This window comes from Tamandua tetradactyla, chromosome 7, assembly GCF_023851605.1.
Source record: "Tamandua tetradactyla isolate mTamTet1 chromosome 7, mTamTet1.pri, whole genome shotgun sequence".
In the NCBI taxonomy this organism is placed as follows: Eukaryota; Metazoa; Chordata; class Mammalia; order Pilosa; family Myrmecophagidae; genus Tamandua; species Tamandua tetradactyla.
Genome location: NC_135333.1, coordinates 173,024,611 through 173,046,098, shown reverse-complemented (window position 1 = coordinate 173,046,098; position 21,488 = coordinate 173,024,611). Strand labels below are relative to the sequence as shown.

The 21,488-nt window shown below is 45.2% G+C and overlaps 1 protein-coding gene across 1 annotated transcript in view; it reads left to right on the top strand.

The window, feature by feature from the left end:
• Positions 1 to 207: 207 nt before the first annotated feature.
• The window catches only part of PAH (phenylalanine hydroxylase), a 77,748-nt gene continuing 56,467 nt past the window's right edge, over positions 208 to 21,488 (top strand). Inside the window, exons 1-2 of the mRNA XM_077111829.1 lie at positions 208 to 332; positions 6,398 to 6,505. Coding sequence (XP_076967944.1) covers positions 288 to 332; positions 6,398 to 6,505 — 153 coding nt within the window. The 5' untranslated portion in view covers positions 208 to 287. The remainder of the gene's footprint in view (positions 333 to 6,397; positions 6,506 to 21,488) is intronic.

Genomic DNA, 21,488 nt, shown 5'->3' with positions numbered 1-21,488 from the left:
GCCGAGCGCGGGGAGCTGGGGCGAGGCGTGGAGAACTGGAGGAGGGCGCGGCGGGCTGGGGCGGGGCGCGGGGAGCTGCAGGGGGCGCGGCACCTCCTGGGTCTGCGTCAGGACACCGTCCACCCGGCGGGAGGCGTGTCGCCCAGCGCGTGGGCAGAAGGCGCGCTGGGACCCCCGCCTCTCCCCGCCTCTCCCCTCCGCCAGGTTAAAAGCCTCAGGTCCGCAGGCGGCGCGCACAGCGACCTGCGCCCGACCCAGAGCAAGAGCCGCGCCCGCGGGGAGCCAGCATGTCGCGCGGAGGATTGAGCAGAAAACTCTCCGACTTCGGACTGGTGAGCTAGGGCGGGTCTCAGGTGCGCAGCGAGGGGAGTTTGGCCCCGGGAAAGGGATCCCAGGAAGGTTGATGAGTCCCAGTTCCCTAAGCTCACCAAGAAGGCTGAACTAATTTGGAGAGGATGGAAACATCCAGGATGTCAGCAGATAAGACATGCCTCCAACACTTGTTCCCACCAGAGAGAGCTTTTGTCCTGTGTGCCTTTCGGGCCAAGAGTGGATGCTTTAAGAGTTGGAGATCCAGCTTCCGGAGCTGCCACCACTAGCTGTGTGTCCTTGGGCAAGCCACTGTCCCTCTCTGTTGTGGCTTTTCTCTTCAGTAATGGAAGGGGCTGGTCCTTAATGACCTGGGGTGGGGAAGGGTAAACCCTTCCAAATCAGATCTTTGCGATTCTTTCTTTAAGTGCTTTCATCCAGGTATTGAAATGGTAAATTTGGGAGAAATTGTATCCTTTCAATTCTGTGAGAAAAAAAAAAAAGCATAAAGAAACCCAGAGGCTTATTCATACCTGAAGAGGGGGAAAACTAGTCACAGAGGAAATGAAAGATTTAGCACCGGCCCCAAAGCAATGTTCTTGGAACTTTGTGGGAAACTCCAAATGTGACTTGGGGATCTTCCCAGGGTGTGTTCAGTTACACAGGATTTGTTATTCCCTGGAGGTGCACAGTTGTAGGATATCATCTTTAATTGACTCGTGTATTCACCCGAAGCAGGGAGTCGCCTTCCTGGACTCTGGGATTTGGACTTAAAACGCCGACCTGGCACATGGCCTCAGTCCGCAGACGCGTGCCGCATGGGAATCAGTGAGAAATGTCTTCTGCAGAGGGCAGGGGGTCTGGAGCTGAGAGGGCTGTTGATCTTAAACGTAGACCAACCAGAGACATGGCAGCGCTTTGGGCTGAGTTTGTTTGGGTCCTGTGAGGAAGACTACTCTGAAAGTGGTGTGTGGGGCAGGCGGGCAGGGACCTGGTTTAGGAAGAGGGACATCGTGGGAGCCACAGATGCCTGAAGGGACCCGGGTCCTGCCCAGCGTTCAGTGTCCGTCAGCAGTAGGACCCCCGTGGCCTTGGGAGGGTGTTAGGAACAGCAGGGGGCTGAGCCTTTGCTCATAGCACCCTTAGGAGATTGAGAATCCACAAATTGTCGATGGCAGCGACTCGGAGTGCTACTAAAGAGAAGGGATTCCAGCACACCTGGTGCCACCTCTGCATCTAAAGCCGGGCATTCAATTTTGTGGCCCCTCGGGCTCACTCATTTGGAAAGTAGGAATGAAATGTCTGTATCACAGGGCTGGTATGAGAATTAGAGGAGTAACGCCCGTAAACATCTGACCACGATTCCTGGAGCGTAGGAGAGCACCCCGCGGCCAGTCGAAATGCGTTTTCTGTTCGAGGAAATGTGTTCTGTGCACGGGCAGGAAGGACAGCCCTGAGCCCGACGCAGGCAGGTAAACCGAGTCATGGAGAAGCTGCCGGGTGTGGAGGCAGGAGCTGGTTTCCCATCCGTGAGCCACTTAGGCTTATGTATCCCCTGGTCTACTTGAACTCAGACATGAAGGGATGTTGAGGCTTGGTTTGGTGTCCATCAAAGGAGGGAATAGACTAGGATGACTGTCCAGCTCTGACATTCTGCAAAAATAGACGCGATTTGTGCTTTCTTGATGAAACACACTGACGTAATTTATATAAGGCAGACTGCGCGAGGGACCCACGGTTTGTTGAGGGTGTATGATATGTCAAGTTCTTTACAGACCCAACATGCACAGGAATCCTGCAGAAGTGTGGCTCAGCTGGTCATCCAACTAAGATTTATGGAGCATCTATTAGGCACCAGGCACAGCAGAGAATACATCTAAGTTTCTGCCCTGGGGAAACTTGACATTCTAGTGGAGGAGATGGACAATAAAAAATTAGCCAAATGGACTTAGAATATAATTTCATGTAAAGATAAGTGTTGTGAAGAAAAATAGAGCCAGGTAATGGGACAGAAGATGAGGGAAACTCAGAAATCACAGTGAAGCCGGTGTTCAAACCCAGGTTGACTCCAGACAGCTATGCATACTCCTGTACCACTGGTTCTCCTGTAGATGTGTCCTGGCATACAGAAGTTTGGACATCTGCATCTTGTCTTCTATAGCCTTAAACTATAGGGGTGTGTGTGAAAACAAACATGCACCAACGCACCTCCCACTATGCTCTTGCAAAGAGCTAAACTTGAAGGCCAGTGCCCTGGAATTTACTTGTCAAAGCATATTGCTCTCAGTTTTGAAACCTGCTCTTTTCAAATGGGAACAATGCATTTGTTAGGCACACACACAAAATAATAAATGTCTACTGCTAAATGTATTGCTCAATGATTAAAATTCTTTCCTCCCTAGTTTCTAGAAAAGTTCCTTCTCTGTGTCCTACTTTTTCCTGTATAGTTGCTGAGCTTCTTTTCTCTAAATTGTACACATCCTGGATATACTTGTGTTTGTAAGTTAACTCCCATGTGGGTGCAAACAAATAAGGTACAGAGTGTGAGCCAGTAAAAGCACAGTCCAGAAGAAACTTGCCCCAGAGCCCCTAACTGGCTGAATCAGCACAGGAGCACGTGGCAGGGCTGGCGTCCACCCCAGGCCATGCCATTTGACAAAGTCCCACAAGTTTCCTTTCATTTAACCCCCCGCCTCCAGGCTTTGAAAAGGCAGAGTTGTTGCCCCAGCTGGGTCTGCAGTTGGATGCAGAATTGGGGTTTCGGAAACGTTGGACTTGGGTTCTAGTCCAGGTTCTGCCACCACTGGCTGTGTGTTGCTGGGGAAGCCACTTAACCTTGCTGGCTCTACGGCCTCATTTGCTAAAAGGAGGAATAACCACAGCCACCTCTTGGAGTGGTTGAGAGGACTGAGTTGTTACATGTAAACCTGCAGAATGGTGTAGGTATTGCCAATGATGATGCTTATTAACTATGAAAAATACAAAGTGTGGTTTCTGGCTTGTGATGGGCACTCAGTCAATGGCAAGCTGTTATTATTAATATTAATGCCAACAAAAGGTAGTGCCTCATCATTTGGTAAATGTGCGTTTTTCAACCTGTTTGGAAAAAGTCATTATTTTAAAATAGGTTGTAAATTTATTAATGGGTTTCAAGATTTTCTGTGGTTAAGTATCATCTGGGGTGTTTATAAAAAGGCATATTATAAGGATTTATAAAAGATTCTGATTAGTTAGGTTTGTGTGGGGCCCAGGAATCTGAATTTTAACAAAAAACTCTCCAGGTAATTTTGGAGCAGAGAGCCAGGGAACACTCTGAGAAGCACATGATGCAGAAAGTGCTTGGGGAGGGCAGAGAGAGTGGAAAAGCATGGGTAAAATGCTGGGTGTTAATTTAAAAAGATACAAATTAAAAATGAACAACAACAAAAAAAGTAGGGTGTTAGGAATGGTACTGAACAAAAGTTGACTGGGCCAAGAATAAATTCCCTCCGGTGAAAGAATTTGGGCTTGATTTCCACATCATGTCCATAGCAGAGGGAATTGCACGGAACAGCTAATATTTAGGAGGCTGTGTTCTCCACTACTTTTGACCTCAGGTGAGTTATTCTTTGGCCCTTAGTCTCCCAATCTGTAAAACAAAGTGGGGAGCGAGAGGAACTCTGAGAACATGTCTAGCTCTGCAAGTCAAGGATGACGAAACTCTATAGAGGCATTAGAAGCTGAGTGGAATGCACAGATGTAGGAAGGGCTTCTTTGCCTAGGCTGAAGATTATGCAAGAACTGAGACCCAAGAGGGCCTTTGAGGAAGGATGAAGACTTGAAAAGGGGAACGTAGAGCAGTTATTTTACTGGGCTGTTGAAAAGGCAAGGAGGAAACCAGCTTGGCTGAAGGCAAGGCACCTGTGGACAGATCGTGGAAGGTGAGGTGCTGAGGAGAACCCTGAATGGCAGTGAGAAGTATTCTATCCTGGTGACGTTGGGGAGCCTTCAAAAAATTCCAGAATTCTGTCAGTGCTGGGTCAGTACAGAGCACCGAGCTGGGCTGGAGAGGTGGCCGTGGGGACATAGGAAAGGCAAGAGTCATTTTTTGAGAAGACTGGCTTAGATCGGTGGGTGAGTAGACTGGCCCAAGGGTGGGTGGGAAGGGACCGAGTTTCTAGCATGAGCTCAGTCCCGTCGGGACCGCCCTAGGCACAGGGGCATCTGTTGAGGTGTATCAGGAGTCCGTCACTTCTCTTGGCGGCCAACAGAAAGAGAGAATGTTGCCAAGGAAACTAGAAACAGGGAGATCTTTTGTCATTTCAAGGAAGACCCAACAGACTGAAGGGCTCAGTTTTCTTTGGGAGAAGAAATCTGAAGTCAGGAACTGATCTGCAGACCTCCAGCTGGGTTTCAGAGAGGAAGAGGGGAGGGTGTGTGACAGGCTGTGCTTCGTAGGCAGCACGGCAGAGGTGTAAGGACAGACTGCAGGGGTCACGTGGTGTGGGCTCAGCTCCTGGCTCCTCGCTGACCGGGTGACTCAGGGTCAGTTAATTTACCTGTCTCGGTCTTGATTTTGTCACCAATACAGGGAGTGGCTGAGTGGCTAATAAAAGCTCACTTCAATGGGTGTCGTAGAAATTAAATGAGATAGTCCAAACAGAGTGTTTATTATAGTGCATGGGACATAACAGACCCTTAATAAATGGTAGACTTAACAATTATTTTTTAGAAAAACAGTATCATGACCCAAATAGGGATGTACGACAGTTCCACCGTCAGCTCAGTTGGTGATTCCTGGAATCCCACTTGCTGATAATCTCGTTTCTTCCCCCACAACCCTATTTCCTGGGTCTGGGAAAATCTGGATTTTCTGAATTCAAATAATTCCGTCCTAAGGGTCATCAGCACTCATGCACTTACCATGCACTTATTATTTCGAGCCACTGGTAGAGACCATCCATCAGAGCCTTTTGACACTGAGCTGATATGCATCCCTCCCGTTAATGTCGTTAACTTGCTTACAGGAAAGCAACTGTCCAGTGCATTTGTTTCTCCCCAGTTTTAGGCACATACTGTTCATTTGTGGGCACACTTAGAATTTTATACATACCTTTAAAACTTTACCAAATGTTTTAGCAAACTCTTCCTGGAATGCCAAACCTAAATCCCACCTTAGATTACTGGTACATTCATGTAGTTGGTGTTAGATGTTTTACATTCTTACTGTTTAGTTTAAAGCATCCATCTTCTGAGGAGTTATTTGTGTAATTTTTAATTTTGTGACTCTTTTCCAACAGTTGGATATCTCAGATCCTACCATATGGGAATATATCTATGCTTCCCGGAGAGCTTCGCTATAGGCCAAAAAAGTCATTCTTGCCTTGTGTAGTTATAATATTTCCACCATTTCTGTTTACTTCTCTTGATTTTTTATTTAAAAGCTTTTGTATCCTTTTCTTTTTCCATCATCCCGTTTCTGTTTCAATAGAGCTTATTATTTGGATTATTTTACAGATGTTGGAACTAAGAAGAAGACTAAGTGGTTTTCCAAAGTAGTCTAGTTAATAAAGGAAGAGAGAGGTTTCCTGTTGTAAAAGCCTATGTGCGTTCTATTTGTAGTATTTTCATACTGCATTTCTCAAGGTTTTCCCTGGTTGTTTTTTCAGCTCTCTTGTAGTCCCTGTAAGAGTTATTCTCTGTTCATCTGCTCTGTTCTCTATGGGACCCATAAGCCAGATTGTGGGACTGCCCTAATGTTTACTGGGACATCCACCCTGGAGGATGGGGCATAGTCTTTGCAGCTCTCAGCCCTAATAGTTCTTGGCACTCGGTAGGTGCTCCTTAAAAGGTGCTAATTTATAGGGTTGCCTGGTAACATCCACGAATAACTGCAGCTTTTTAGAACTGAAATCTGACCTAGGAGCAGCACTGATAATTTCATTGCCCAACTTCCGCCGTCACTACCTACTTCTGTACAGAATACGTATAATTCATTGTCAAGTTACAAGGCTTGCTTAGAAGGTTGCCTCTTCCTTGGCAATCTCATGGAAATGAATTGCAAGGCTATGGAAGCATTGCAACTAAGTCCATCTATCTAATCACTTAGGAAACTAGCTATATTGAAGACAACTTCAATCAAAATGGCCCCATATCCCTGATCTTCTCGCTCAAGGAAGAAGTCGGTGCCCTGGCCAAAGTCTTGCGCTTATTTGAGGTAAGAGATTTATTCATTTTTGCATCAGATAATGGTATGGCAAACCTTGCTATTTTCTAGCTAGATGCATTGAAAAGAACACAGGATGTGAAAGTGGAAGACTTGATTTTCAGCACAGGCTCTTACATTACCTAGCCGTGTGACTTAATGAAGTCTCTCCATCTCCTCGAGACACTGTTTCTCCGTTTATAAATGGTACTGAAAATCCTGCCTTGCCAGCTTCAACAGGGTTTCTATATGTGTTACATACAATCACAGTGAAAGTACATAAATAATGATTGAAAACACCACTACTTCTTTCATTTGCCAAATTCATCCTGATTATCTTCTATGTCTAGTCATAAAATAATAGGGCACAATCCCTTACTTCAAGCAGTTTAACTCCAAAGTGTGTTCTAGAAAACAGCTGATGTTCTTCAAGCCACTGGTAGATCTCGTCTGATCAAAGGTGCCACCACAAAGCGAGGCTGAGAAATTCAAGGTTGTGTCATTTTATCTGATTGCTTAATTGTAGGTCTTTCAAGCCTGTAAAACCCTCATGTTTACCAGAGTATCCAAACTAGGGAATGCAGTATAATGTTATTTTCCAAACTTATTTGATTTTGGATCCCCTATTGTTCTAAGAACATTTTTTAATATCTTGGAAGACAGTTGAGGAAATGCTGTTTGGATTTTAGCTGGGCACCTGAACTCCACAGAATTCCAAGTAGGTTTCGGAATGCAGAGCTCTCCCAAGTACTTTGTTCGTGTTTTAGCCGAAACTGTTCTTATCCCAGGGAGGCCAGGGGAAGCATGCAAGGGGAAGCATGCTGGTCAGAGCTGTGCACACACGTTGGAGCTCAGTATGTGTTTGGTCATGCATTCCACAAGATCTTTTAGGATAGGGACTGGCATTTTAGTTTCTTGACTGCTCACGCAAATATGCTGCAATGGGTTGCCTTACATAAGGGGAGTTTTGGAAGCTTGTGGTTTTGAGGCAAAGTCCAAATCAAGGCATCATCAAAACGATGCTTTCCCCCTTTGTCCTGCTTGCCACATGGCAAGGCCTATGGTGACGTCTCCTGGTCTCCCTTCTCTTCCGGCTTCCAGCTGCTTGCTCCTACGGCTTTCTCTTTGTCTGCCTGAATTTCATTCTGCCTATAAAGGACCCCGGTCCTAGGACTGAGACCCATCCTGACTAAGGCGGTACATGCCCTCGCTGAGGGACCTCAGCAGTGTTCTACTTCCAGTGGGTTCACACCCATGGGAAGGGGTTCAGTTTAAGAACATGTGTTTTTCTGGGGTGCACACAGCTCCAAACCATCACAGCTGGGTATACTGAGACATCCCTTGAAGAGCTATGATTTCTCGGTGCTGTGCGTGGGGCGGGTTAAGGTGCAGACTGTAAAGAAGAGAACCCTTGGTGGAGGGTCGGCAGGGGGCCAGACGTGCAGCACAGAGACCCGTCTCCTGTGGGCAGGGCTGGACGGGGGTGGGGAGGGCGGCGCTCAGGGGCCCAGGCATCACACGCGGGCTGTCACTCTGTCTCACAGTGCTTCCGTCCCTGTTTATCAGAGAGAAACTGAGGCTGAGAGAGGTTCAGGAATTTGCCCAAAGTCACACAGCTGGCAAATTCTGACGATGTTATCTGAGGCAGAACCTGAGATCTTAACTGCTATTCAGTTCTGCTTCAGACAGGACCAGCTACGAAATCTGTGGGGCCCAGTAAAAAATGAAAGAGTGGGACTTTTTGTTCAAAGAGAGGGGGAAAAAAAAGTGCCATTAAGAGTCCTAAATTATAAAGCTCTCCCTTTCCCCTGCGCCGTCTCTCTCGACCCGTCATGGAGTGTTTAATGTGCTGTTCCGAGTTATACTCCATCCATGGGCAGAGCTGTCCGCCAGCTGCCAGACTCCTCCTCCTGCCAGCCGCTGCCGAAGTGGGGAAGCCCCTGTCCCCTTCCCATGGGGCTGCCACACCAACCCATGGGACTGCAATCCCTGCTGGGATCCAGTGGGTACCTGCATGGGGGGTGGTAGAGGGGCTTCTGGCCGAGTCTCCCTCCGAACCCCCTGCCAGACACCTGCACTGGAAGGAGGCAGCGACCCCCCCCCAGCCCCATGTGAGCGCATTCCCCGCCCTGGGGAGGGGTCTGCGGTGCGGAGAGGTGGGGATGAGGAAGGGGCCTAGGCAGGGTCCAGGGAGATGGGAGCGAGCCGCCGAGAACCCATCCCAGGAAGGTGGAGAGGTGGCAGGGAGGGTCACCCCTGAGCCTGGTGCATGCTTTAGTATCTCATTGCACTCTGCTCGCAAAACACACATTCAAAATAGAATTACTAAGAACTTCAGGAGAGCTGCCGAAGGGCATTAAACCCGAGTGCAGTTCCCCTCTGAGCAGGGACCTGGGGGCAACACTTGTCACACACCTGTGTGGTCTCAGCGTCTCTTATCAAGACTTCCCTGAACTCACGCCTGCCTTCTCGGGGTCCCTGGGGCATGTTTTACTTTTAACTGCAGCACTTGTTTGTCGTGTTACGTGTGTACATTTCTGTCTGCCCTTGAGAATAGTTTCTTAAGGCTAGTGGTGTCTAAATCATCTTTATATCCTCTATATACCGTGAGTCTTATATATTAAGTACTCAATTAGGGTGAAAATTAATTTAAGTTTCAGGAACAAAAGAGCTTGGGATGTGTTTAGTGTCCTGCCCTGGATTTACAAAAGAAGGATTATGTTTGAGCCAAGGAATTTTGACTCTGAAATTAAAAAAAAAAACAAACAAAACATTAAGCCTGGATATCCAAAGGGAAACAGGTCTGCCTGAGTAAAAGCTGGCAGTCTGTGCGGAGAAGGGAGGCAAGGACACTCTGAGTGACAAATTTTTATGAGAAAGAAAATGTCTGTAAACTGCTTATGCAATTTTAGCCTTTCTATCGAGACGCTTGCTCTTTAAGAGGCCCATTAGACCTAAATCAGAGTTAATAGATGAAATCATAGTAAATGAACAGGATGTTTACACCTAATAAATAAACCACCTGTAACTCATTACTTGACATGATGAGATGCTGTGTGTGTGTGTTTGTGTGTGTGCATGTGTATGCATGCGTGTGCATGTGTGTGCATGTGTACAAGTGTGCATGTACATATGTGTGTGCATGTGTGCGCGTGTATGCGTGTGCATCTCTGTGCATGCATGTGTGTCTGTGTGCGTGTGAGCATGTGTGCATGCATGTGTGTCTGTGTGTGTAGGCGTGTGCATGTGTGTGTGTGTGTGCATGTGTGTGTGAACTGCTGGAAGATCACCCAGAACCCCAGCCGCCCTGCACGTGGGTGAGACTGCCATGACCCTTCAAAGATGAGGGCGTGGAGGCCCTGGGATTGCGTGATTGGCGGAAGGTTGTTTTCAGGGTGTTGCTATTTTTCCCAACAAGTTTCAGAAGTTGCGCTAGAAATGACATAGTCCACTTATCTTCTGCCCTTGTTAGAAACCTGGAAAAATGCAAAGCCAAGTTCTAATCCTTCCAAGTGCTGAGGGTAGGGAAAGGAACCACGTTGTGGGATAAATCCGGCTCGCACGCTGCTGCTTTAGTCCTCGTTCACTTGGTGGAAAATCCTCATTCACTTGCATGGCTCCCTCTCTACATGTCAGGGAACTGAGGTTCTGAGAGGCTGAGACACTTGTCTGAGAGCACACAGCTAAGGGTAGAGACGCTAAGGGTCAGAAGCCCCTGAGTTCTCCGTTGTGCCCCAACACCCTGCCAGGTGCTGGGGTCCCTGCACATCCAAATCATGTGTGGGGTTTTTAAGGGATGAAAATATCCTGACCCCGTCCCAGGCCTTCTAAATCAGATTCTCTGGGAGGGGAATTCTTTCTTTCCAAGTGAAAAAAATGAAGCTAGTACAGGGAAAATAACTACCCCTGCTCCCACTGTTCAGAATCAACCCCTGATGACATTTAGACGTATTTACTTTCGTTTTTCCTTACGTGTGATTACGGCATTTTCAAAAATCAGAACTTGAAGGATAAAGCCATGGTCTTTTCTGGTTTTCCCTCTTTCTTGATAATCTCATAAACTTCCTGGCTAAAGCAGCATTACCGAGAGTTTAATAGATTTCTTGCCAGTTCTTGAAACACAGGACTGAGGCTGCCACGCGTGCTGTGGGCTCCGTCCGACCGCCTCTTTGAGCCAGTGCCCGAGAGAGGGCCAGGCTGGCCGGCGGGACCTGCCCTGCACTGCCAGGGCTGCGGCTCTGGGGGAGTTCGGGGGCTCCTCGGGCCTTCAGCTCCCATCTGGGAAACGGGGATGGCAGCAGCGCCCTCCTCGGAGAGTCGTGCTGAGGGTCCCTCGGTTAACTGCACAACGTGTTCAGTGAGACTTACTATATCTTGTCTCTAAATGTAGTGTTTCTGAGATATGCTTGTTAACAGATAAAGGTCAAGTTCACAACTCCTGAAATTTTAACTCCTGAAGAGTGGTTCTTAACATGCATGTGCCGTATTTCATTCTTCCAGCCTCCTGTTTTTGGTATTCCTGCTGTTTTCTGCAGTCATGGAACATTGTGCAGTACTGCTCTTTGCTTCTGTTTTGCTTTGTTTTTTGTATGCAATGTCCAAGTGTTTCTCTAAGTCAGAAACCAAGGAGCGGAATTGAGGGCCCTGGGCTATGGGCATTTTCAGTTTTTATAGAAATGACCAAGTTGTTCTCCAACTTGTCAGTAACAGTTCAGACTCTCGCCAGCTCAGTATGGGAGCACTCGTTTCTCTATACTCTTAAGAATATTGCTTATTGTTGCTTTTTAATCTTTGACAATCCAGTGGGTGTAACATGGTAATTTGTTGTTTTAGTTTTCCATTTCCTGACTATAGGTGAAAAGGGGTTTCTTTTCATGTTTCATGACACTCGAAGGTTTTATTTTTATTTTGCAAACTGCCCATTCAGATCCTTTTAGCTTTTTTTTATTGTATCCTTTTTTTTTTCTTACTTATCGCTTGCCATTTTATGTAATCTAAGTGCTGATATGTATATGGCAACTATTTTTCCCCAAGCTGATTTATTTTATTCTGGTGCCATATGTCACACTGAAATTTTAAACTCTGATAGAGTGAACATTTTAGTCATTTCTTTTTGGGTTTTTGGATCATTGTTTGTTCTTGGATTTTGGTGGTACCTCTTTTTTTTTTTTTTTTTTTTTTTAAAAAAGCCTCCACTGGCGACCCGATGCCCCGGGAGGCGTGAGGGCAGGGGTCTGGGCCGCCACTTCACGTGGACTGAACCGGGTACCCGCAGCGGGCTGGGGGCGGTGATGCTGCAGCCGCCTTAAGGATGAGCGAGCGGACCTCAGAGAGCTCAGGGGGGTGTCCGGGTCAGACACTTAATGTGGCAAAACCTCAGAATTTGACCTGGGGCTGAGATTCTAAAACCCTCAGGCTTATCATTTTTATCCAAAAGAAACCAATCGTTTATGAGAAAGCAGCACGCCCTGAAGCCATATGAATCTCTATAGAAATCACCGGAGAAAATGCAGAAATGGGAGAAGTGTGGAAGACTGGAGAGAGACAAAAGCCTTGATTTTTAGAATATTTTTTCCAAAAAAGTGTAGCACCTAGAATGAATTGGCCAGTAAGGTCTGCGAACATCTACAGACAGAGGTGAGGGCCAAGGGTGGGGTCATCAGCAAGGAGCAGAGGAGCTTGGCAGGAAGGGGTCAGGGCAGTCTTGGTGCTTCGCGGACTTTATATATCTCAGGACACTTTTGTGTATGGGGTAGATGAAAATACAAGCAAAGCCTTTACATTGTATATTTGATGTTAAACTCTGGACCGTATAAAATGAAGCCAAAGGAAATAGATGGCTAGAAACAAGAAAGAAAGAAATGGTGGGGGTGTGGGGGGGGGAGAGAGAGAGAGGGAGAGAGAGACGGAGAGAGAGAGAGAGAAAGAAAGAAAGAGAGAAAGAAAGGAAGGAAGGAAGGAAGGAAGGAAGGAAGGAAGGAAGGAAGGAAGGAAGGAAGGAAATCTAGCAATGTTCTAAAAAAGATCATGGTGATGAATACACAACTATGTGATGATATTGTGAGCCATTGATTGTATACCATGTATAGAATCTATGTCAAGAATGTTTATATATTTGTTTGTTAAGGCTTACAATAAAAATATTTTTTTTAAAAAAGGAAGAATCTAGACTATGCTTCAGGGCAGTGTTTGCCAAACAACATTCTATCAAATTCTATATATTAGCAATTATTTTAGTAGAATTACGAGTGTTACATTTGCTAAAGCTACCAGAATGCAATATACCACAATGGATTGGCTTTTACAAAGGGGATTTATTAAGTTACAAGCTACAATTCTAAGGCCATGGAAATTTCAAGATTACGGCACCCGCGAGAGGAATCTTGTTGGAGGATGGGCAGCATCGGGGTCCCTCTGTCTGTGGGAAGGCCCGTGGTGACACCTGCTGCCCTTCTCTCCTGGGGGGCTTCACAGTGGCTCTCTCAGCGCCGAGGGTCCTGCTGGCTTCCGCTGGGGCATTTTCTTTCTCTAAGCACCTGTGGGTCCTCCCTTAACTTCTCCGGGGCAAACTCTGGATTTCATCTCTTAGCTTAGCATCTCCTGAGGCATTTTTTCTCTCCAAGCATCTGTGCTTTCTCTAAAATGTCTCCCTCTTAAGGGACTCCATGACCCACTTTGAATGGACTGGGTCACATCTCCATGGAAACAACCTGTTCAAAAAGTCCAGCCCATAATAGGTGTGTCCCCACAAGATCGGATCCAAAGGACATAAACATAAATGTCAAACCAGCACACGAGGGTAAATGGTTTGGAAAATTCTCTATGTAGATTTCTGGGAGCCGTAGTCCATACGGGCATATTAAAGGTGCTAGGAAGTCCTGTGGGAAGGAAGCCTATTCAGTTACGAATCGTTCAGTATTTCCTAAATGTGTTGACCCTGGGACCTTGGGAGTCTCGATTAGAATCATTTAATTGATGGAGATGCAGAGGTTCAGATTAACCTCTTAGCTTCATCTGCCCAAGTCTAGACACTTAGACATAAAAAGCGCTTCAAAGCTTGCCCTCCTTTTTCACAGTAGGCTCGTCTTTTGGAAACAAATGGAAATTCTGGTTTACCTTTGTGGCAGTCCTTCTCTGCCCTTTCTCTGCCCAAAGGACCGACTCCTTCCACTCCTTCTCTCTCATTTATGAATCCATTGAATATTTTTGGAGTACCTACCATTCTCAGACCCTATGCTGCATGCTGGGGACACTGCCATGGGACAGAAGTCAGTCTCTGCCTTCACACGACCTGGAGACTCCACATAAACAGGCAATTAAAGTAGAGCGTGACAAGTGCTAGGAGCTCAAGGTGGAATGGGCATTCTCAGTGCTTACTTGAAGCAAAGGAGGTCAAGAGAGGGTTCTTAAAGATATCAGGCTGAAACTTGAAGAGGTTGAGCAGGAGAAGGAAGAGGTGGGGGAAATGAATTCTAGAACGAAGGAACAAACAGCTTCAGGTGAAAGTGGGTGAGCGAGTGGTCAGGTCACAGACTTTTACCATGTGCCACCCCAGCGTTCCTGGGGGCAAAGGGACTGGCCGGCGTGTGATGGTAAACATGCTAAGTCTTGACTTGAAGACCGGACTTGTGACCTTTGGACGTGGTGAGCAGGCCTGAAGCAAGACTGGTTTTACTCCCCTGTTCTCAGACCCAAGACAGCAGGAAAATATTTACAGGGAACATTTCTTCTTTTAAACAAAAAGAGTTCTGAGTTTCACTGGAGGAGGTAAAAAAAGCTTCTTCCAATCCAGATGACTTCTCCATTTTTTAAACCAAAAAACCATAGATGCTGGAATGCCCAACCACGCAGCTCCTTGTCTGCCGAGGAAACAGAACACTGCAGAAAGCCAACACCCTCTGGGCTTCCCCCAAGACCCCTCCTCAGGGTGAGCTATTAATCTGAACTGGATATGTAGTATTTTGGTGCATCTTTTCATTCTTTTGTATATACAGATGTCCATCAGTGATGTATTATATCGTTTCTCAAGCTATTAAGCTTCGTAAATTTGGGATCATCCTGCAACCATCATTCTGTGGTTTTCTTTTATGCAGGGAAGGTAGTTAACATTGTTTTTGAGCCTTGTTCATGCTGATATATATGGTTTTCTCATTCATTTTCCTCTCTTTCAATTCCATCACGTGAATACACTATACTTTTCCATCCTCCTGTTGGTAGACATTTACTTGCCTGTATTTTTTGTCCTTACAAATATCTTGCATAAGTCTGAGGACCTATTTTATTTAGTGGAAGAGTTTCAGATGGAACATTGGCTCTGCTCTTAGCCACTGAACAGCTCATGGCCGGGCATATTTGAGGAAGGCAACACAGAGTTTACTTTGTGAGGTTCATTATGAAATTGGGCCTCAGATCGTAACAGTTTAGACACAGCGCTGTGGCCATTCGATGGACTTCAGTTCAGGATCGTCCACCGTAGGCTGGACTGAAACAGGCCACGGGCCCTTCCTGACACTCAGGTCTTATCACTCTGGTGGCAAGAAAAGGCCTGTGAAGAGGAACAGGAAGAAAAGACATCTCCTCTTTCTAAGGGCTTAGACAGAGCCTGGCCGGAGCTGCTGCCCTCAGCACTTCTCAGGAGGGGCCTCCTCCAAACCGAGGGCAGCCCCAGCCACAAGGAGGGAAAGGTAAGGAAGAAGCAACCCCATAAGGAGGGAGAAGATGAAGAGACAAGGAGGCCAAGAAATCATAGAAGGGACAGCCCAAGACGAAGCAAGAGTGGGACCCCGGAAGCGTCTCCAAAAGTGGATCCCACTGAAAGGCCGGCTTGACCGGGGTGTGGGGTAATCTTGGCGTCCCTCTATTTAATTTTGCTGCTCAGACTTTCTTTAATTATTTTGGTTCCCTGATCATCCCAGAGGGTTAATTTCCTAGCGTTGACCCAAGCTATTGCTGTCCCTCTAACGAGAAGATCAGTGAAAGTTCTGAGAAGTCCTGCCCGCACCTCCATGAGACAGCTTCACTAAACCTGGGTTACTGTCTTCTCTTACCCAAAGTGTCGCAGTACCCTCCATAGTGTACCTACCTTTGCCCACCATGTCTATTCTTAAAATAGTTGCCAGACTTCTCCTTGTAATAGAGGAATCAAATGATGCCTTCACTCTGCCCAGTTCCCTCCCATAGCTTGTTAGATCAGAGTGAAAACCACAATTCAGGCAGTGGCCTTCACGGCTTCACACAGCCTGCTCTGCCTCACGCCCCACTCCCCTCCCTCTTGTTCACTCTGCCTCAGTCCCGCTGGCCTCCTGGATGGTTCAGCCACACCATACCTGTCACACCCCAGGGCCCTTGCACATGCTACTCCCACATGGATTTCTCCCTCACTAACTTCAGGTCTGTTCAAATGTCACTTGTTTGTTTCCTGAGGTCTTCCCGACCACATTGCTAAAAACAGAACGTCCATTGCATGCATGGCATACCCGATCCCACTGTCCCCCTTTATCCTTCCCCATTGCCACGAACACTAACTAAGACTCTATCTTATCATTTGTAACAGTTACTGTCCTTGTCCTCCCTCTAGAATGTAAACTCCATGAAAGCAGGGCTTTTCTTCTCTGTTCTCTCTTCCACCCTGGTGCCCAGAATAATGTGCTTGGCACAGGGAAGGTGTTCAGGAGGGTGAATTATTGCATGCTCCTGTCTGTTTACTTGAGATCAGTGATTTGGGAAATTCTTCATGAATGTCTTTGATGTCATCTCCAGAAATCTCTGAAATAGGCCAGGACATAACTTCATTTAAGATTACTCTGAGGCATTTGTAACTGTTATTTCTAAATTCTGGATACTGAGCTATTTGAGTATAACCTGACTGTTCCCAGAATTTATGTGACACCTGAGACTCAGAGTTAGGGCACTGAAGCTGTGAAAGTCAGCACTGCTGCATAAAGGAACCAGTTAAAAAAAAGTTCAAGTGATCAAAGTTCAAGTAGAGATAAGAATGAAGGTGATCTGGGTAGGACTCAGGTAAATCAGAATACAGGTAAAGGATGACATGGTCTGTATTTTAAAACTTCAGCTTCTGTGTGAGAGCAAACAGAGAGATGTTTAGTTGGTGTAAAATTTACATTTAGGGTGGTTCGTTACCCAGTTTACTTGCATGGTCAGTTAGGTTGAACACCATAAGTACATGAATCTTGAATAGCATGTGAAATCTTGTTGGTTTGTCCAAGTAAATATGATGCCCTGATATATCCCAGAATAATTTGGACAAAGAAAAAATAAGTATTTGCAAAGTCCCCTTAGAGCACTGGGGAGAAAGGAGTAAATATTCAACTTTCCCATTTGGGGAACTCCTGAGATTCTCGCAAGCAGTGGGACAACCAAATCAATAGGCTGAGCCCTCAATCTTGGTGTTGGCCACTATGAGACTTATTCCTGCAAAGGATAGGCTAAGCCTACTTAAAATTAGGTGTAAGAGTCACCCCCAGAGAACCTCTTTTGTTGCTCAGATGTGGCCTCTCTCTCTAAGCCAACTCAGCAGGCGACCTCACTGCCCTATTCCTTACGTGGGATGTAACTCCCAAGGGGGTAAATCTTCCTGGCAACATGGGGCAGAAATCCCAGGATGATCCAGATCTGACATCATGAGATTGAGAAAGTCTTCTTGACCAAAAAGAGGAAGAAGGAAATGAGATAAGGTATCAGTGGCTGAGAGATTTTAAACAGAAAGGTTATCCTGGAGGTTATTCTTATGCATTATATGTAGATATCCCCTTTTGAGTTTATGGTGTATTGGAGTGACTGGAGGGAAGTACCTGAAACTGTTGAGCTGTGTCCAACAGTCCAGATTCTTAAAGACGATTGTATGATGATATAACTTTTTTTTTCTGATATAGCTTTTACAGTGTGACTTTATAATTGTGAAAACTTTGTGTCTGATGTTCCTTTATCCAGGGTATGGAAAGATGAGTAAAAAGAGAAAAAGGATAAAAAGTAAATAAATAATAGGGGTTGATAAAGGGTAAAAAAATTGGGTAGATAGAAATGCTAGTGGTCAATGAGGGGGATAAGTAAGGATATGGGATGTATTTTTTTCTTTTTTCTTTTTATTTCTTTTTCTGGGATGATGCAAATATTCTAAAAATGATCATGGTGATGAATACACAACTATGTGATGATATTGAGAGCCGTTGATTGCACACCATGTGTAGAATGTGTGTGTGTGAAGATTTGTCAATAAGAATATTTAAAAAAAAGATTACGTCAAGTCAACAGCATATGGTAGTATAAGAAGTCTCCTGTTTAGTCCAGATTCATCTCAAAATGTGTTCAGCCTTTTCTTTTAAAACATGCTTTTAGGAAAACAGCTGAGAAAAAAATAGGGTAAAATAAATTTTAAAGGGTAAAATGACTTATAAAGCTTAAAGTTTTGCATTTCTCAGGGCACTGTGTATCTATATCAAGCTAAGGGAGGCAGCATATAATGAATACTTACAGAGTACCTATTATTAAGGTTGAAATTGTGCTAGGTGTTTTTTCTTATTTGAATTCTCATGACAGCTGCCAGGCACGATCATAACCCTTATTTTAAACATATATTTAAAATACTCTCATGTTAAAGACGAACAAGCAAAAGTTCAGAATGACCAACGAGTGATTCCAAAGGGAGTGAGTAGCAGGACGAGAATTGGAACTCAAAATAGGTTCCAAGTCCATGCTTTCTTCTCTCCACCATTCTCCTTTCCGTAAGGGGTGAGGTGAAAGAGGGGAAGAAAGGACCCCATATTTGAAGTTAAGGAAAGATCCGGAAAGACAAATCAATTTTTCACCATTGTGAATTCTGTGTATCTATAGTTTTGTTCACTTGTGACCAGTCCCCCTTTAGAAAGATTTTCCTCAAAGATGAGAACACAGATGGTTAAATAAACCATTGCTTTCATTTTGCCTGCTTTTTTCTGATCTCCACATCTGTGCTTCCTGCTTCATCAGGATTTTAGCCTGCTGTCTTTGATACGGAAATTAATTACTGAACAAATCAGGAAAGCGTTTTTGAAAGTTTTAGCTCTAAACCTCTCTTGCCTTCCCTCCCATAGTCATTTGGATAAAAGAAAGATGCAGTGAGTTTGGGTGGGTCAGTTTGCAAACCTGCATAGACCCTTGCTTAAAAATAAAAATTCATTTTGTAAAAGTTGATTATGTTTCTAATCAGGTCTGGAGGTTAATTTCTAAAGTCTCGTTTGGCAATCAAAATTGTTGGTCTCTAAGGATCCACGCTGGTAAGATGAAAAAAAAAAAAAGAAATAGTAGGCTTAACTAAAGTGTTCATTAACAACTTGATTCAAATGGGAAAGAAATAATTTAAAAATTTAGCCGTGTTCAGCATGTATATATCTAGCCCAAAACTTCTCTTGCATTTAAGAAATACATTTTTCTTTTCATTATAACTTGGTTACAGAATCTTTTGGTGAATTACCTGAAGTTACACATAATTTCTCATAGTAACTCATTTTGATGCACTTTATTGTAGTTCTTTTAAGGGGAGAGGTGGAGGGTCCTGGATATAATCTCTTAAGCATGTTTACAATTGTTGCATACTTTTGTCCTTGAAAAGTATTTCCCCAAGCATTTTAGCCATTTAAAAAAAGAAAATTGATTTTTCATTGTAAAAGAGATAAATGTTGTCTTCAGAAAAGTTGAATTATGCTAAAAATGAAGACAGAGAAAAAATCGCCCTAGGTCCGTCCTCTAGAGACGGCCACCATGGGCGTGACTTGGGGTGACCCTGACATTTGCTCTGTGCCCGCGCTGTTGCAAAGTTTCCCCTGAGTCCTCCACCTCGTGTTCCCCTGTGGTTGGACACTGAGGTATCTTGCCAATTTTGCTGAAAAGTTGTGAGAACTTTCTCTAGAATTAAGAAAACCAGGTCTTGGGACCCAAGCTGTTCCAGGACTCCTTTGTGGGGTGAACCCTATGGCGCCTGCTTCAGCGCTTCTTCCACCCCCCTCTCCAGCCTCCCCAGTGCCCCAGGATGGCCGGTCCCTGCTTCGCTGTGTTCCCTGTTGTGTACAAAGCGGGAGCTGGCCACCCCTCCTTGTGAAGTTCCAACTGCGGTCAACGGCAGGGGAGCTGCTCGTTCTCTTTCGTCTTGAGCCAAGAAGGATGACATTGCTCTTTGCTCTCTTTGGGAAATAGACTCTGTTTGCCAGAGAAAGCTTCAGCTGTCTCTCTGGCCTCCCACCTCTGTCCAGGGGCCTCTGCCCTGTGCCCGGGTCACTGACCACAGCTCCCAGGAGCAGGCATGGCCCGGGAGCCCACAGGTGGCGGCCGCCAGTGCTTTTGGGACCATAGGGACCTGGTGCTACCGGACCCTACGGTTTTCATCCTCTTGTGCTTGGGGACACAGTAATAGTAACGATAACAGCTGCGCTTGGGGAGTGGAAGGCCAGTGACTCTGAGGCTGGAAAAAACGGGGCTCCCATGCCTGACGCTTCGGGCAGAGCGCCTTCACCTCGGTTTTGTTCTCTTTATTTCTTTTGCGTGTTCCTTGGCCTCCTCAAAGGATTGTTGAGGAGGTCACGGGACATAATCCTAAACTGTAGCGTGATACTCCAATGTGAAAAAGTACAAATATCATTATTATCCACGTTCTCTTCAACCGTAATTACTGTCAGTGATCATGGAAAAAGACACACCTCTTCATCCATGAGCATGACGGATTTAGTTTCTGGAATTGAAGAACTACTCAAGTTGATTTTTTTTTCCAGAATACTTTTTCCCACTTAAATGTTTGGGATAACCCCCATTATTCATTCATTCATTCATTTTTAATCAAATGTGGAGGATACCCCTTGGTTTCTCTGAAATGAAACTCTTTCGGTTACTATCATGGAAATGACAGACCGAATAACAGCAGATGACTTGCCGAGCATTTTAATTTGGGGACCAATTTAAGTAAATGCCTTTTTTGTTTGGTGATAAAATCCATACTAGCTAGACTATCACTAGCTGAAGACACTGAAGTGGAGCAGCTGCCTAAGATAATGTTATTTTTACTGCAATCGGTACAAGTGGCTTCCCAGCTCTGCACAGAGGCGGGACTGGGAAGATTTGGGGCATAGTGTGAGCTCCCAGCTCTTGACTCCCTGTTGACCTCTGCGTGTTGGGGTTTCAAGATGTTTTACCAAATTCTGTCAGTTTCTGCTGAGAAACATTTAGTTTTTAGCCCATTTCTGCTTCTGATGTAAAGGATCCAGGTTCTGCCATATGACCATGACATGTTACTGGACAGACCCCAGTTGCCCCTCCCCACTCCCCTTCCTCTGAAAGGCACAGACTCGGGGAGCCAGCCTTATCATCCTAGGAGTGAATCTGGACAGATTATACAACTAGCTTCGTGCATCTTGTTTATGTGAAATCTGGTGAGCTTCATTCTAAAATTTGAGAACATGTCAGATGTATCCGGGAAACCCTGACCTGAAAGCAGTGGTGAGAAAGAAGTTACTACATTTCCTAGGAACACATTGCAGCCACAGTCCTTAAAATCTACATGACTTTTTACATTTTTTAAAGCCATATTCAAAATGTGTTATCATAGAGATGTCCAATAGCCAAGGATATATGTTAATTTGAATATATATATATATCACAGTTTACATCAATATATCAATTATTACTAATCAGCAAAAATTCTATAATAGGAAAATGACACGAATAATACACAAAAGAAGGGCAAATGGCCACTAGATCTAGGAAAAATGTCCAAACTCACCAGCAATTAAATAAAAACTTAAGCAATGAGATATGAATCATTTTCGCCTATCACATCAAGAGTATTGAAAATCTTCAAAGCTGGTGCAACTGAGAAGCATGGGTCTCCTGCAAAAGGGGGCACAGTCTTTTTGGGACAGTGTACATACGTGCACCCTTTAATTCTGACTCAGCAATCTGACCGCTAGGCATTTACCCTAAGACAACAATCAGGCAAGTAGGCGAAAGTGTA